The sequence below is a fragment of the Mus caroli genome, unplaced genomic scaffold (genome assembly GCF_978045245.1).
Source record: "Mus caroli unplaced genomic scaffold, Mus_caroli_1 scaffold_2, whole genome shotgun sequence".
In the NCBI taxonomy this organism is placed as follows: Eukaryota; Metazoa; Chordata; class Mammalia; order Rodentia; family Muridae; genus Mus; species Mus caroli.
Window position 1 is genome coordinate 46,936,909 of NW_028227257.1, and position 16,758 is coordinate 46,953,666.

General features: G+C 43.7%; 1 protein-coding gene and 1 pseudogene across 3 annotated transcripts in view; both read left to right on the forward strand.

Annotated features, from left to right (window-relative positions):
- Window positions 1-5,598, forward strand: part of LOC110307109 (ubiquitin-ribosomal protein eS31 fusion protein-like) — a 45,228-nt pseudogene extending 39,630 nt beyond the window's left edge.
- The window catches only part of Fermt1 (FERM domain containing kindlin 1), a 47,034-nt gene continuing 33,910 nt past the window's right edge, over window positions 3,635-16,758 (forward strand). The window contains exons 1-6 of one of the 3 annotated variants that reach the window (XM_021150110.3): window positions 3,636-4,329; window positions 7,659-7,827; window positions 10,125-10,358; window positions 13,467-13,613; window positions 14,557-14,770; window positions 16,332-16,434. In XM_021150110.3, the coding sequence (XP_021005769.1) occupies window positions 7,677-7,827; window positions 10,125-10,358; window positions 13,467-13,613; window positions 14,557-14,770; window positions 16,332-16,434 (849 nt within the window). In that variant the 5' untranslated portion in view covers window positions 3,636-4,329; window positions 7,659-7,676. Of the gene's footprint in view, window positions 4,330-7,658; window positions 7,828-10,124; window positions 10,359-13,466; window positions 13,614-14,556; window positions 14,771-16,331; window positions 16,435-16,758 lie in introns of those variants that run through there. The other 2 variants (XM_085833902.1, XM_021150117.3) reach the window with 2 other exon arrangements.

Consider the following 16,758-nt stretch of genomic DNA (forward strand, 5'->3'; position numbering starts at 1 on the left):
CCTGAGTGAGGTAACCCAATCACAAAAGAACACACATGATATACACTTATTGATAAGAGGATATTAGCCCAGAAACTTAGAATATCCAAAATACAATTTGCAAAACACATGAAACTCAAGAAGAAGGAAGACCAAAGTGTGAACACTTTGCTCCTTCTTAGAATGGGGAACAAAATACCCATGGAAGGAGTTACAGAGACAAAGGTCAGAGCTGAGACAGAAGGAAGGACCATCCAGAGACTGCCCCACCCAGGGATCCATCCCATTTACAACCCCCAAACCCAGACACTATTGCATATGCCAGAAAGATTCTGCTGACAGGACCCTGATATAGCTGTCTCTGGTGAGGCTATGCCAGTGCCTGGCAAATACAGAAGTGGATGCTCACAGTCATATATTGGATGGAACACAGGGCCCCTAATGAAGGAGCTAGAGAAAGTACCCAAGGAGCTAATGGTGTCTGCAACCCTATAGGAGGAACAACAATATAAACTAACCAGTACCCCCTGAGCTCGTGTCTCTAGCTGCATATGTAGCAGAAGGTTGGCCTAATCGGCCATCACTGGGAGGAGAGGCCCTTGGTCTTGCGAAGATTATATGCCCCAATACAGGTGAATGCCAGGGCCAGGAATCGGGAGTGGGTGAGTTAGGGAGGAGGGTGGGGGATGGGTATAGGGGGCTTTAGAGATAGCATTTGAAATGTAAATCAAGAAAATGTCTAATAAAATTTTTTTAAATAAAAATAAACATGATGTGAATCATTTGATTGATGAGCCCTGGGAGGTACATCTATGTCCCGCCCTGCTCCAGGTATCAGGAAACAGCAGAAAGGGTATAAAAAAATGTAAGACTGGGTTGTGCAGAAAAATGCTATAAAACGCCATCTTCTGCATATGGCATAGCCATGCAGCTCATGAACTCACAGCAGCTGTGATTGTGTGCACACAAGCAACCCTGGTTAAACTCAGCATGTCACCAGGGAGAGGGAGGGAGAGGGAGAGAGAAAGAGGGAGGGAGGAGGAGGGGAGAGGAAAGAGGAGGAGGGAGAGAGAGAGAGAGAAAGAGAGAGAGAGAGAGAGAGAGAGAGAGAAGAGACAGAGAGAGAATAGATGAAAATAGTAGAGTAGCTTGCTAGGAAGAAGGGGGGGAGGTCTGATAGAAGTTGAGACGGTAATAGGAGAAGTAGCTATGACCAGAACACATTACACACATGGTGAAGTTGTTGAAGACCAGTAAGGAAATGATTCATCTCCTTTCTGAAGCCAATTCTCGAGCCACGCCTCCACTGTATACACCTGGCAGAATTAGACCTCTCTAGTTCCTACTCCTCCACACTACACGTAAAATTTGAAGATAAGTCACTGTGTGTTTTCCTTTTGTGTTACCTTGTCTAGGTCCACATCTAGCTAACACAGTGACTAAGGAAATAAATAGGCAGATTAAGTTCACCGCTGATTAATATGCATTAATTAAATAAATAAAAGACTCAGTATTGATTCTGTTGTGCTTTAAAGAGAAAAAGAGGGTAGGTGTGTATATGTGTGTAGGTGGGTGGGTGGGGGTTATAAAGGATGTGTGTGTGTGTACATGAGGATGGGTGTGTGGATGTGTGTACGTGGGCATAGGTATGTTTGTGTATATGTGGGTGTGTGTATGTGTACATGGGTGTGTGGAAGGGTGAGAAATGTTAAAGTCTAGAATACACTTTCTAATCCATCTTGTACTCATGATCTCTACCCATTTCAGAAAACTTAAAATAACCAAGTGATAAGTAAAATTTTATATCACAAGTCTAGGATACATATTATAGAAGAAAAATCACAAATATATTTAACCAAACAAGACAGACACAGAATAATACATCTATTATATTCCATTTAAATGAACTGCAATAACTGCAAAACCCTTCTGAGAATGGTGGCTGGTTTTTGTTTTTGTTTTGTTTTTGTAATCATGGTTGAAAACTCAAGGTTCAGATGCAACAAGCACTGCTTTAAGATTGGGGGCTGGAACATATTCCCTTGTTGCTGGGGACAGCAGCCTGCCAGCCACCCTATCATGAGGTGGGGGGAAAAAAACACGATTCTCTGGTAAACCTTGCTACCAACCATATTTGAAGAGTGTGTATTAAATTCATTTCTACTTCAAGATTCTGTCAACTTACAATGAGCTTTTGGAGATGTAATCCTATCTGAGTCGAGGAGCATCTGTATACATTTTTTTAAATAACAGCAAGGAGGACACCTAAACGTTGCTGAACTCTTTAGTGCAATCCAAAGGGATTCTTTAATACAATTTTCTTTAGTATAGGTTTATTGCAATTTTCAGTGGGATGGAAAGCCTGCACAGGTAGTAAAAGAGCCATTAATCTTCTAAGGTCACACTGCAGACCTTGAACCTGTACAGACTCAGTTCTGATTGTCCAGGAGCAGAGTTCTCAGAAAGCAGGTCAGTAAAGGAATGCCGGCTGCCCAAAGTCTAAGCATATTGACCTGGGAAAAGCAGAGTCAGGTGACAGCCCCATCCCTATGGCTAACTGTACTAAGAAACTTCCTCTGTTTTAGTTAGGGCTACTGTTGCTGTGATGAAACACCATTATCAAAAGCAAGTCGGGGAGGAAAGGGGTTATTTTGCTTAAACTTCCATATCTAAGTTCATAATCCGAGGAAGTCAGGTCAGGAACACTACACTACCTCCCAGCACCTCACCTGGCCACTACCCCAACACTCCATCCTATCACCCCACCCCCACTCTCGGGCAGAAACCTTAAGGAGTGAGGCTCATCCTGACTTCTTGTAGAACCCGGGACTTCTAGCCCAGGGGTGGTCCCACACACAACGGCCTGGGGTGTCCCACATCAATCATTACTTAAGGAAATGCTCTACAGGTTTGCCTACAGCCAGATCTTACAGAGGCAATCTCATTAACGTCGCTCCGATGACTCTAGCTTGCTGTCAAACTGACATAAAACTGGCCAGTATTTCCCCTAAATTCTTAATGATTTTATTAGTAAAATTTCTTCTGCGCATGCCGAGGAAGGAACTCAGGGACAGGTGCTCTGCCACGGAACCTAGCCCTCTGCCCTTAAAACCCTGCATTTGTTGATAAAGTTCAAGTGCTATCTATTTATTTAGGGATTGGGGCTAGAATGTAGGATGGTGTGTGTCCTGGAAGCTCTGTACCACCGAACTTTTAATTCAAATGTAAAATACTTGTAAGCCAAAGCAGTTCCTAAATGTTGTGATGTTCGAATAACAACAACAACAACAAAGATTTAACTATAAATTTCGGGATATTTTCGATTTAAGAAGTTAACGGCAGAGTCACCTCATTGGTACACATACTGAGTACCAATGATGCAGCATGATGCATAAAGTTTCCCAAGGAGCGGCTGCCACCCAGCCTTCTACTTACTTCCAGTTAAAGAACTATTGTTTTCTTAACCACTGTATCCCCAGGGCCCTGCCCCAGGCCTGGCACAGTAAGCATTCATCCTAATGTACGCTGTACAGGGGGAGGGGGGGAATTACCCAAAGTCTCCCACACTTCCTGGGCGGGCAGCTGTCTGGAGAATCTAACAGGAAAATAACAGATGACTGCCTGCGGTGAGCCACTCTAGGAGTGGTCCAGCCTTTGGCTTGGAGCTCAGTCTGATCAGAGGGGGCTTCCTCCTGCCAGGCCTCACCTTTTTTGGAGGACTGACATCACCCTTTTACTCAGAGGTGAATCGCCTCTGTGCATGCCACCTGTCTGGTCAGGCTTGCTCCAGAACTCTGCATAGATAGACAGTTGCAGACAGGCAGGGATTCTCCCTGGCCCCGGGTATCAGTGACGAATTTACCTAAGAGGCAGAGAAAACTGCTGGGCCTTGGGTCCTGGGCCAGTACCGGAGGGCTTCAGGGTACCCAGAACGTTGGCGGCGTCCAGGAAAAGCCATATAAAAGTGGAGGCGGGAGGGGGGGAGTGTGTTCCAGGCTGCTTGGCTCCCATCTGGAGCAGCCCTGCGGCTCCCTTCAACCCTTATTGTATCTGCAGCCTTCTCCTACTCGGAGCGAGAGCAAGACCTAGCAGGCTGGGCTGGACGTGCCTCCACCTGCCCTCTGCGCTAGCCTGCGCCGCCACGCTGTGGCCCCGAGACGCGGACCGCGCTTTGGGCGCTGGGCGGCGGACTCCAGAAGCTCTACTGGCTGTCGCGAGGTCCCCGCAACGTCACTCGACCCGCTGTACCCTGGTGCGGTCCCGCGAGACCCCTGCTCGCCCAAGGCGGCCTCTGGGGACGCAGCTGTCCACGTGCGGGCTGCAGACTGGACACCGCAGGCTCCATAGCAGGTGAGCTCTCCCGCTGCGGATTGGGATTAGCCAGGCTGGAACTCCCGCCGCGAAGACTTGGGACTCCTGCCCCCCTTCTTTTCTGCAGCTCTGTGCAGTTAAACGGTTGTTGAATTGAAATAATTTTGTCTGGAGGTGATCACCTCCGGCCCAGGAATCTGGCCGTGCACAGGAACGCTTTCGGTCGGCGCGGGCTGCTTTCATTAATGGGCAAAGGACAGGTGGCTGGGCACCTAGGACCCTGCGACACCCTGCCAAACCGAGCGTCCGTGTTATATTCCGGACTTTTTTTCTTTTTTCTTCCCCGCATTCTCTTTGAACCGGGACGGTGCGACCTTCACCAGGGAAGGTAAATCCAAGCTGCCTTGTTGCCTCCTATTTTGGTCTCCCTGGGTGAGCTTCCACCCAGCTGAAGTTTGCTCCACAAGTAACAACTTGTTGTTGAGGATGAGAACCTCAGGCCAAACTGAAGGCGCAGAGAGATAGGAAAGGAATGTGGGAAAACCAGATCGTCTTCATTTTAGAAGGAATTTTCGTTGTAAGGGATCTGTCCATTTTCTATACAAATGGGTTAATCACTCCAATCAGGAAAACTAAGGACCCTGTGTCCTTTGTTTTAAAATTGACCCTGAAGGCCCAGAAAATGAGCAAAACTAAATCATCTTTTTAAAAAAATAAAGTTAGCTTTTTATGTACAAAACATTATTTGAAACTCAGCCTCAAAAAAAAAAAAAAAGATAGATAGAAAGAAGGAAAGGAAATGAAAGGAAAGGAAAGAAGAGAAGAGAAGAGAAAAGAAAAGAAAAAAGAAAAGAAAAGAAAAGAAAAGAAAAGAAAAGAAAAGAAAAGAAAAGAAAAGAAAAGAAAAGAAAAGAAATAGCATTTTGGAGATTGCAAGGCTCTTCCGTGTCGAGTTGGCCCTGAAGAGGCTGTTTTTATTGTCTCTTCTCTGCTGATCTGTTTGTAGAAATGATAGGTGTTGTTAAAAAGCTAGAATTCATTCGCGTGTTAAGAGTTTTTTCTCTTCTGTTGTTGCAAAATCACCAAGGACGTTTCTCAGAGTGATGTAAGTTTAGAGTAAAGGCGATGGTTCCTGTTTGGGTCCCCCACGGAACTTGATATGATTTGCCGTGAGGTACCCTACCTTCCCTCAACCCCAGTTTTCTCGTTTTAAAATGGGTGTTGGTGAGAGTGAAGGAGCTAATGAGCCATGCAGAAATGCTGCAGGCTGATGAGGAGAGCAAGCATTCTGGCCAGTTCAATCAGTAACCGACCGAAATCGGTCGTTCGGTCCTCCGGAAGACCTGTGTTGACAGCCCCCCCCCCCCCCCCCGCATCCTTGTACTCGGGATACCTCTGGTTATAAAGCACTCCTGAGCTCTTGAATTCTATTCAAACACCTTAAATCTGTCCTAACCACTTTCAGATGTGCAGTAGTCGATCTTTGGATTTGTGGCAGTCAATGTATCTCATGCATTTTTTGAAATTCACTTAGGGCTTACAGATCTGAGAGGAACACGTGGTGGCATAACATTGGTGGTTTAATCATCCATTGTTATGAAGGCAGTGCCCCTCTTACACCATTACCACTCCAGCTTCAGATGGGTCTGCCCCAGCTTCAGATGGGTCTGCTAGATTGATGCAGACCCTGCATCTACTTTTTTGTCTGCCTGTTGTGACTGCAGAGTGTGAGCCACAGAAGCTGGCTGGGTCTCAGAGTACGAGACTGGGTGTCACGGTTAGGAGTGCTGTCTTGGGAATGTTAGTCCAGTTGGTCCCTCGAGATAGACCTTATGAAGCGTGGGCTTCTTCTCATAAACTCTCTTGCATAGGGACATGGAAAGGAGTCCTTACAGTCATTTAAGTGCCTCTATTTAAAATCCTTTTAAAAGCCCAACTTAGCAACATCATTTGAGCCCACATCAAGTTTTGTTGAAGTTCTATCTGCTTTGGATTCTGATTTTCCTAAAACCACCAGATCTTAACAGTCTGGGTTGTATTTGTTTTTGTTTGCTTGCTTTGCCTTTAGCACCTCCAGTTAGGAGAAAACTGGGTTTGAACTCCTAACCCTATCTTAAAATTTTGACCAGTCGCTCCTGTCTGGTTTTTGATGGTTTGTTTTTGTTTTTTGGATTTTTTTTATCTTTTGCCAACGATGTATACAAAACCTTTGTAGAGCTAAGAGTGATGGCACATACCTGCCGTGCCAGCCCTTGGGAGACTGAGGCAAGAGGATTGCAAGGTGGAGACAGTAGAGTGACCTTGTCTCCAAAAGAAATCTTATCGTGTGCTTTAAGAGTGACTTCCTTTGGATTGGAGCTATATAACTCAGTATTAAGATCATTTGACTAGAATGCACAAGGCCCTGGGTTAGACACCCTAACACTACAGAAATAAAAGAGCTTAAGTAAATCAAACACACAGACACAGTACTGATTGTCATATGCCTCTGTCATCATACACATTAAGATAAGATGATGACTGATATGCAGTTAGTTTGCTGAGTTTTTACTTTAGGGTTCTCATACGGAAGGTACCAATATTAGTAGGAGGAATATAGTAACACTGATCTACGAGAGATGCTAAAGAGAGGGTTTCAGTGGGAAATGGCTTTAGTGGGAAGCTCCTTATAATAAACAGAGTGTACTGAGGTATATTTGCATACTACAAAATGTGTTGAACTGCTACATTAAAATCTGTACATTTTATCACACACAAACTATATTTCAGTAAATATAGAAGTTACTTTAAGATCTCATGGAAGGTTGCCATGGTTTATTGTGTTTTGTCAAAATAGTTCAGAGAAATCAAAAAAAAAAAAAAAAAAAGAGTAGAAAGGAAAAACCAAAATTGATATGGGCAAGAAATGCATACCCCGGTAGAGAAAAGAAAATAACAGAACTTTAGATAGTTGCGGTTATTTTTTATAAGTCTTTTTATATATACAATTAGGATCCTAATTTAATATCTAGGTACCAGTAACCTTACAGAGTTCTTTGAACAAAAATCTAAAATAAAAATATAAAAAGGGCCGGGCATGGTGGCGCACACCTTTAATCCCAGCACTCAGGAGGCAGAGGCAGGCGGATTTCTGAGTTTGAGGCCAGCCTGGTCTACAAAGTGAGCTCCAGGACAGCCAGACAGCCAGGGCTATACAAAGAAACTCTGTCTCAAAAAAAAAACATATATATATATATATATATATATATATATATATATATATATATATATATATATATATGAAAAACAATGGATTTTCTTGGAGGGCCTGCTGGCACCTTCCACTATCCCCTGCCATTCTAATCTATGTTTGTCTTTTGTCCCTGAAGACACCTGCCGGGGCCACAATGTTGTCATCTGGTGACTTGACATCTGCATCCTGGGAGCTTGTGGTCCGAGTTGACCATGCAAATGGAGAGCAGCAGACAAAGATCACGCTGAGGGTGTCTGGGGACCTACACATCGGGGGAGTGATGCTCAAGCTCGTGGAACAGATGAGTATGTCATTCCTTCACCATGGTTTTCTGTGTTTGAACCCCTCTGTGTTACCTCCCCCTTCCATTACATTCCATGGCTGGCACTAGATTTCCTGACAGCCTGTTCCTCTTCCCCACCTCTAGTCTCTCCCAGGAAGAGAAAGAGGGAACCATGCAAGAGCTTTCAAACGAATCCAGCCACCTTTGTAAAAGCTCAAAATACAATAGTAAACTATATTAGAATGAGAGTGTGTGTGTGTGTGTGTGTGTGTGTGTGTGTGTGTGTGTGTGTGTGTGTGTGATATGTAATGCCATATTCCCATCAGACAGCACAGAGATCACAGGTGGCATGGCATTAACTACAGAGTCTATTCTTTGATAATTTCATGCTAAACTCAGCTTGCTGTTAGTGTGTCATTTCACACTTGTCCACCAACAAAAAGAAGTCTTCTTCCAGCCTTAGAGTTGGATGTTTTGTTTCTATTTCTTTGAGGCCTTGGATGCTGGCCTCTCATTTACCCTGAGACAAAGCTCTTTTCTAAGTGCATCTTGAATGGAAGGCAGTGTTCATATGGAAAAGTGCACTTTGTCCATACGGTGCAAGTTAGTGAGTGTCCATACGCACATGACCATCATCCAAATCGAGATGGAACATCACCTGCTCCCTGTCTCAGGCCCACACTGCTGCCCATTCCCCATCGCTGCTTCACGAAGGGCAACCACTGTCCTGGCCTCTCATTTTGCTGTTTTGTTTTTTTTTTTTGACTTTCATATAAATGGACTCATAAAGAATATATGCTTACATAACTGCTTCCTTTAATTTAATGTTTAAAAGAAATCCATATTGTTGTGTATGGTTTGGGTTCATTTAATTGTATTGCTAAATAATATTCGATTGTGTAAACCTGCCACAATTTATCCACTTACCCCTTGACGAACATTTGAGTTACTTCCATTTTTCACTTCATATTGGTAGTAGAATATAATATCTCTTGATAAACATGCTTTTGAGCATTGGATTAGTTCATTTCTTTGTTGCTATAACAAAAACACCTGAGGCTGGGTGACTGTAAAGAAAAGAGGGTTATTTTGGCACATGGTTCTGGCCAAAGGGCTAGGGACTACATCTGATGGCAGAAGACCGAAAGGCTCTCAAGACAGTATGAGGTATCCTATAGCAAGGGTGGATACGTGCATGAGTGCGTGTGTTCTCATGCATGTCTCTACCTGGATTCTCCTGCTTTGCTGTAAAGGCATCAGATTAAACCGGGAGGGGGGAGGGGGCTGCATTTTAGTGGTCATACCCTAATCCTACTACTTTCCAAAGGCTCCACCACCCAATACTTAAGTCAGAGGAAATCTCCACCTTCTTCCTCCCTAACAGTGTGGATCAACCCTCAACTCTTAAAGCCTTGGGGGACACTCAACCATATCCCATCCACAGCAGATATATTCTATGCCACAGAGAACAATTACTGACCCATTGCCTTCTGAAACAATCTGATGCTTCTACTAAGAGCATTGAGAGATGGGTTTTCTAATTCAAGAAGAGGCTGAGTTCCCTGAGAGAAAAATAACAAGTAAATTAAAATGTTGATGTTGCTAAAGGCCAGCCTGGTCTACAAAGTGAGCTCCAAGACACCCAGGGCTACACAGAGAAGCTCTGTCTCAAAACTCCCCTACCACCACCACAACCACCACCAAAAACCAGGGTTGATGTCTCCTAGCTTAGGAAAATGAAAGACTGAACTGACTCTGCTCTGACGAAAGGACACCTCACCTTTGATGCTAACGCAGAAGGAAAGTCTGTGTGTGGATGCCCACACTGAGGGGGAGAATGTGCAGCTCTGATGTCAGCGTGGGTGCTCTGCACACTGCAAATATAAAACTGATAGAAGGGATGGATGGACATGGCTGAGAAGAGTGAGCTGTCAGCTTTCCATGTTCTGTGTGACCTGTGAGGACCGTCACTGCTTCCTTGTGACCCAGTAGCACAAGAATTAATTTCTATAAAAGACTACCATTGATTAAGCAATCAAGATTGACATAGAGAGGGCTTGAGCATATATGTTTAGCATTCATTAGAACAAAAGTTTTGTTTTATTTTATTTTTCATGATACTTAGTGTAGAGTTCAGACACCATTTGTTCCCGGCTCCTCCTGGGAGGCTTTGGAAGGAAGCTAAGGACTGTAGAGCCTTGAACCATAACAAGAGATTGTAAGGTAAAGGTTAGTGCTTCACCCGCCTTGGATAGACTGGGGTGTCTGCAGCCCACGTGTTGGGTTTCCTCTCACAAACTGTGTTCTCCACTTTTGCAGACATAGCCCAAGACTGGTCAGACTATGCTCTGTGGTGGGAACAGAAGCGCTGCTGGCTTCTGAAAACGCATTGGACCCTGGACAAGTGTGGGGTCCAGGCTGACGCCAACCTTCTCTTCACCCCTCAGCATAAGATGCTTCGCCTTCGCCTGCCCAATGCCAAGACCGTGCGCCTGCGCGTCAGCTTTTCGGCTGTGGTGTTTAAGGCTGTCGCTGATATCTGCAAAGTGCTGAGTGAGTGCCCTGCAGGGCCCACTGTGCCCTTTAGACTCTTGGCAAAGGAAGACAGGAAAATTACTTGTGCTTTCTACCTGCCTTAAGCCTTTGCTGGAGAACCCTCCTTTACAAGGAAGTAAACTCCCATGCCCAGGCCGAGCACGGCCGCAGCCCTTCAAGTGGAATGAAAGGAAAGGAATGCTATTTGCATAAATCATTTCCACAAGCTTACAATTATTTGTTCAAATACATTTGTAAGTAGAAGTGGGCATGTTAACCATGCCACTCCAAACTCTTTCTCCAAATGCCACTCCGATATTTAAGACAAACAAAAGAATGGGAGTTTTATAATAAAAAAAAAATTTATTATGATTTACTGTGGTTTCTGTCTTTGGAGTGGTAGCACTGCGAACTTTAATTCCTTCATTAGTACTTGGCTCTTGTAAATAATGGCAAAAGTCATTTAAGAAGCTGAAACAGAAGAGCACTCTTTGGAAAGAGAGCTTCGTAAGTAGAGTGTTTGCCTTATCAATTCCCAGAAACCATGTTTTTAAAAACATGGGCGCAGTGGTACACACCTGGAAGCCCAGCAGTGAGAAGGAGGAGACAGGTGGATCCCTGGGACTTACTGGCCAGCTAGCCTGCCCTACCTGGCAAGGTCCAGGCTAGTGAAAGACCCCATCTCTATAAAAACAAGGTGGATGGCTCCTGAGAATAGCACCAAGGGTGTCTTCTAGCCTCACACATATGTGCACACAAGGGTAATATGCCTGAAAACACACAAACATCTGCATACGTGCTACACACACATACTCAAAAATACATTTATGAATAGAAGGTTAATCTTATTTGTGTTTGGTTTTTAAATATGATCTTATGCAACCTAGGCTTACCTCAATTTTGTAATCCTCCTGCCTCAGCCTAAAAAATACTAAGATTACTAGCATATGTCACCAGGTTTACCTGATGAATTGATGTCCCATGGTATAACATCACAGAGACAACACTACTATAACTATTTTTTCCTTTATGAAACACTATAGAAACAGGGACCCTTGTACTATGAGCGGTTCTTATTTCCTACATTTTTAAATGTGTGGGTGTGTTCTTTGGTACCAAGAATATTAAATATCACCCAGCAGGTGAACACAGGATGTTATATCTCACTGAGTATTCTCTCTCCCCAACTAAACTATAAGCTGCTTCATTCATTCATTCATTCATTCATTCAACAAGTACTCTTTGAGCCCTACTGTGCAGCAAGCAGGACGATGCCTGGCTGATACTGTGATGAAAATCACTGGCATCTCACCCTTTGAAAAAGGCAGAGACAGATAGTCAGCAGACTGGCAAGGAAGACTAGAGAGCATTAAAATGGGATGGGAGGTAGAGGAAATGAAGGGAGGTGCTCACAGGTTTAGGAATGTCCATGTTAGACATTAAGGGTTCTGATGGCCTGAAACAGGATTAGGAAGAAACACTAATTCCGCATATCAATATCCGGCACACACTGGCTGCCCGGTGGCTGTTTAGTGAACCATTCAATACATGGAATATTCCATTGGAGAACACAAGTTCCTAGAGTGTCCCTGGCATGTAGTAGGCAAATATGAAGCAAACGAACACATTGTTTTGGTGGTTGGTAGTATCCTAGTGAGGGTTCCAACATCAAGTAATAGATCAAATGAAGAGGCCTTTTCCACACCCTGAAGGTGACAGACACATCACAGTTGAGGGCAAGCAGTCAGCTGCTCTCCTCTCTACCTGTGGCTTTGAAGACACATTAAGAGAGAACCCTGCTCCGCATCTCTAATCACGGCTCTTACATCCATCACCACTAGCTCAGGTCGATTTAGCAGTACAGTGGTTTCCCCTGAGAAACAGAAAAGGCACAGATCTTCAGGGAAGTGTTGCTTTATTATGTTATGTTTAATGCTTACACTATAATATTTAAGTTATCAGACCTGTATAAAATAGTCCCAAGTATGCTTGTAGCCTGATGGTCAGACATCCTGGCTGATGGAGAGAGAGAGCTGCATTGCTTAGACCTCTGAGCACCACGCAGTGTGTGAACTGACTGGATCTAGGAGAGCAGGTACCAGAACGCTTAAAGCAGCACCTTCCTTGGATTATAGCTTAAAATAAGGCTGCTCAGTGGGTTGTCAGCAGCTCTGACTGCAGCTGCACTGCTGGATGGATCAAGGAAGGGTTACCAAAGCTTCAAAAGGCAAACTCTGAGATAAGGAATCTAGAACGTAAGTCCTGATGCCAGGATAGACTGTGTGGAAACAGAGAAGAGAGATTATAGACATTCAGCTTCCAGGAAGAGTGTCACACTGTGGGCAACCAGGACCTCTGAGAGGCAGTACAGACAGCCTCAGGGCTGTTCCAGGAGGGTGGAGGTACCAAAGAAGAAGCCTACCCCTGAAGTCTCTTTGTACGGAGCATGACTCCTCTCACATGGACTATTGGAGGTGTACAGTACAGAACATGGCTAGCAGGCAGCACACACTCTTGACAGACACCCAAATGCTCTCAAACTACAGGGAGTTAGGTCGGCACACATTAAAATGATGGAGACTCAGAGGCAAAACAGAACACAAGGACACCTCCAAGGGATGGCAGGAAATGATGACGATTGAAGAGTCAATGGTCCACAAATCAAAAAGGATGTTGGGGCCCTTTGTGGTTATTTACAAACCAGAGTGAGGGTGAGGAAGGAAAAGTCAGTAGTTTGTGGATAACATTAAGAGTCGCCCAGCACTGGCAGTGCTTGGAGCTGGCTGGCAAGCCTGTGGTGAAGGCATGATACCATCACCTTTGCTCTACAAGCACTTGGAATAACTTCATCACAAGTTAAAACACAAACTAGACTAGAAGTTGCACTAGTCTGAACCTCCTACCACTGTTTGCTAGCCTTATCCAACTTGCGGGGGGGGGGGTCTTTATTCCTTTTCTGCTCTTTCAAACCGGATGCAGTGGGTTCCATTTGCTGTCAAAATCTCCCCAGTCCGACAGAGACCTAACAAATACACAGAACAGTTGTGAGCCTCAGAAGGAATTCTTTTTCTTTTCAGTTGTCTTGGTTTTTTTGTTTTCGCCAGTTGTTACTTTGTTTTATTTTAGATATCAGAAGACCAGAAGAACTTTCATTGTTAAAGCCTTCTAGTGACTACTGTAAAAAGAAAAAGAAGAAAGAAAAAAATAGTAAAGAGCCAGTGATTGAAGATATCCTGAACCTGGAAAGTTCTTCAACAAGTTCAGGTTCCCCAGGTAAGGGGCTGCTGCTTCTGCTTCTGACTGTAGACCCCAAAGGAAAATCTCTCTCTCTCACACACACACACACACACACACACACACACACAGAGGACCCTAGAAGCAACACAGGGGATCTCTATGTCTCCCCCTCTTCCTTTCTCTTACCCCTCCCTCTCTCCACGTTCTCTCCAAGCAAAGAAGGATCTTCTGACAAGTTGGGGAGGGACGATCTCATTAAGTTTAAAGAGGTTTTAAACTTAGACTCTTACAAAGGTTTTCTTAGTAAGTCATGGTTTTGATTGTGTATCATATGCTATAAGATGCAAGCACATATAGCCATGAATTGCAGGTAAAAAAGTAAAACTTTAGAAAGAATGCAATTTAAATCATTTAAATATATTTCTCTTTTTCTGGTTTGTCTTTGTGTGACTCTTATGCAGTTTTCATTGGCTTGTACAGGGAAGGCAGGTAAAGATTCTGAGACTATATATCCTTTCTTCCCATATCAAAACAATGTCACTAGCTTTCTTGTAGTATCAAGGGCTTTCTTGTATAGTGTACTTCAATGCAAAAAATAAAAGGGGAATTTTAGCAGTGTTCAGAGTGAGAGTCAGGTAAGCAGTTGCTGTGTTCTTAAAAGTAGCAAACTCAGCCCTTTGCTGTCTGAGACATTTTGTATCTATGTTCTCAGTTCCCTAATGGTACCAGAAGACAAGAGGACTTTGAATGGTTAGAAAAGGCTTACTTGCCAACATTTATCTGTGTTGAGTTTTGGAAACTTCTACATGTCTGGGATCCCAGAACTGGAAAGTCCAGACAAGATCTTTACCTGTGTATAACTGACCTCCCTATCATCCTGACTCCTGACACATTTAAATCAAAATTGTTTCAGTATAACTTCTTCTAAAGATTCCTAAGATAAATCACCTATCAACTTGTCTCTCTCCTTGCCTCATAGTAAGCCCTGGCTTGTACAGTAAGACCATGACACCCACATACGACCCCATCAATGGGACACCAGCCTTATCCACTATGACTTGGTTTGGTGATAGCCCTTTGACAGAGCAAAACTGCAGTGTTCTGGCCTTCAGCCAACCTCCTCCATCACCAGATGTCCTTGCCGACATGTTCCAGCCTCGATCTTTGGTTGACAAAGCCAAGATGAATGCAGGGTAAGGATGGGGCTCCATCTTCCTCCTGTCTGAACTGATGTTCATACACTAAGAGATGTCAAAGATACGGGGACTGTCTAATTTGGGAAGTTATAGACATGAATAGTGTGATTTTTAGCAAATTCAAAAGGCTAACTTTAATAGAAAAAAAAAGATGAACCTAGACTGGGGTTGTCTCAATACCTTTAAAGGGTCACAGAACTGTTGTATTCAAATAACTTGATGTCTTCCTATCCATAACTATGACTCTTGCTGTTACATGTGTGAAAAGAGTTGGGGGTGGGGGATAGGGAGTAACTTATAAGCATGGTGCCCTTATAAACCTGTATTTTACAGAACACTGCTTCTCCCTAGTTAAAATGAAGTTGCGGGGCTGGAGAGATGTCTCAGTGGTTGAGAACACTGGCTGCTCTTTCAGAGGTCCAGAGTTCAATTCTCAGCAACCCCATGTTGCCTCATGACCATCTGTAATGGGACCTGATGCCCTCTTCTGGCATGCAGCTGTACATGCAGATAGAGCACTCATAGAATAAATAAACTAAAAAAAAAAAAAAAAAAAAAAATTAAGATGTGACATTATTTACATTTAAATGTTCAGCAGCCTCATCTGTCTAGAGGTTAATGCATTGCACAGCACATGTGATTTTTCCCATCTCTGCAAAAGGATCTGCTAGGCATGTCCAACCTGTGACCTATGGGTCACACATGCATAAGAAAGCCACAAATACAGCACAACACAAAATTACAAAGTTCCTTAAATTATGAGTTTTAAATGTTTATTTTGCTGTGCATTTGTATAGTTCTCGATTGTGAACTTTGTAGACGACAACGCTGTATTGCTTGTCAAAAGACTGCACACTCCTAATAAAAAAAAAAAAAAAGACTGCACACTGCCTAAGCTAGATCTAGCTTTAGGCTGACCATGGTGGAGCAGCAGGGCAGGCAGTTAGAGATGGGGACTTACATGCTGGCTCCACCATGGATCTATACCCTTGCATAGATCATAAGATTAACAGAAACTTGGTCACTTCATCTACTACACCGAGGTAGTGACAGACATAATAGTATTTGTCTATAATTCCAGCACTCAGGAAGCAAGAGGATCACATGTTCAAAGCCAGCTTGGAGTACATGTGAGATTCTGTCTCAAAAAAGAAAGAAAGTGAGAGAGAGAGAGAGAGAGAGAGAGAGAGAGAGAGAGAGAGAGAGAGAGAGAGAGAGAGAGAAGAAAGAAAATAAAGGAAGGAAAAAAGCAGGGGAGGGGAAGGAAATGAAGGAAAGAAAGGAAGAATGGAGGGAAAGAAGAGAAAAAAGAAAAGAAGAGAAATGCTAGATCTTAACCCCCATAGCTCTTCACTTTCATGTGTCATTAAAGATATTTTTTAACTTAAGAGCAGTAAGGTAAGGTGCAAATGTAAGTTATTATGTGATCATTAGTTTTGTTGACATTGTTTCCCCTGCCCATGCCCATGGATTTATGTAATATACAGTATGTAACTCAATGTGGTGGGTATGTATGCAAAGTGAGCTGGTTTTTAAATCCTAACCTGTCGTTTCCTAGCTGGCTGGATTCCTCACGATCCCTTATGGAGCAAAGCATTCAGGAGGATGAGCAGCTGCTGTTGAGATTTAAATACTACACCTTCTTTGACTTGAATCCTAAAGTAAGAAATGGGCCTTTTGTTTCATTTTGTTTTCCTTCTGTGATGTGCTTGGGGACACTTTCCTAAGAGCAAGCCAGGAGGACCTCAGGGTGACCCCTACAAGACGCCCCACCACAGTATAAAATGTCTTAGCGGAAAGGGATCGTCTGTCTAAGTAAAGACCACAGGCAACTCTCCACCCAACGCCTATTAGGAAAGGTAATGAGAGCTGAGATGAGTCTTTTGGACTTCCACCACTTTCCTGCTTACAGGAAAGCCGTTCTGCGGAGTTGAGCAGCAGCAGCTAACTGGCCCGTTATAGAAAACATTGAATGAAGCAGTGTG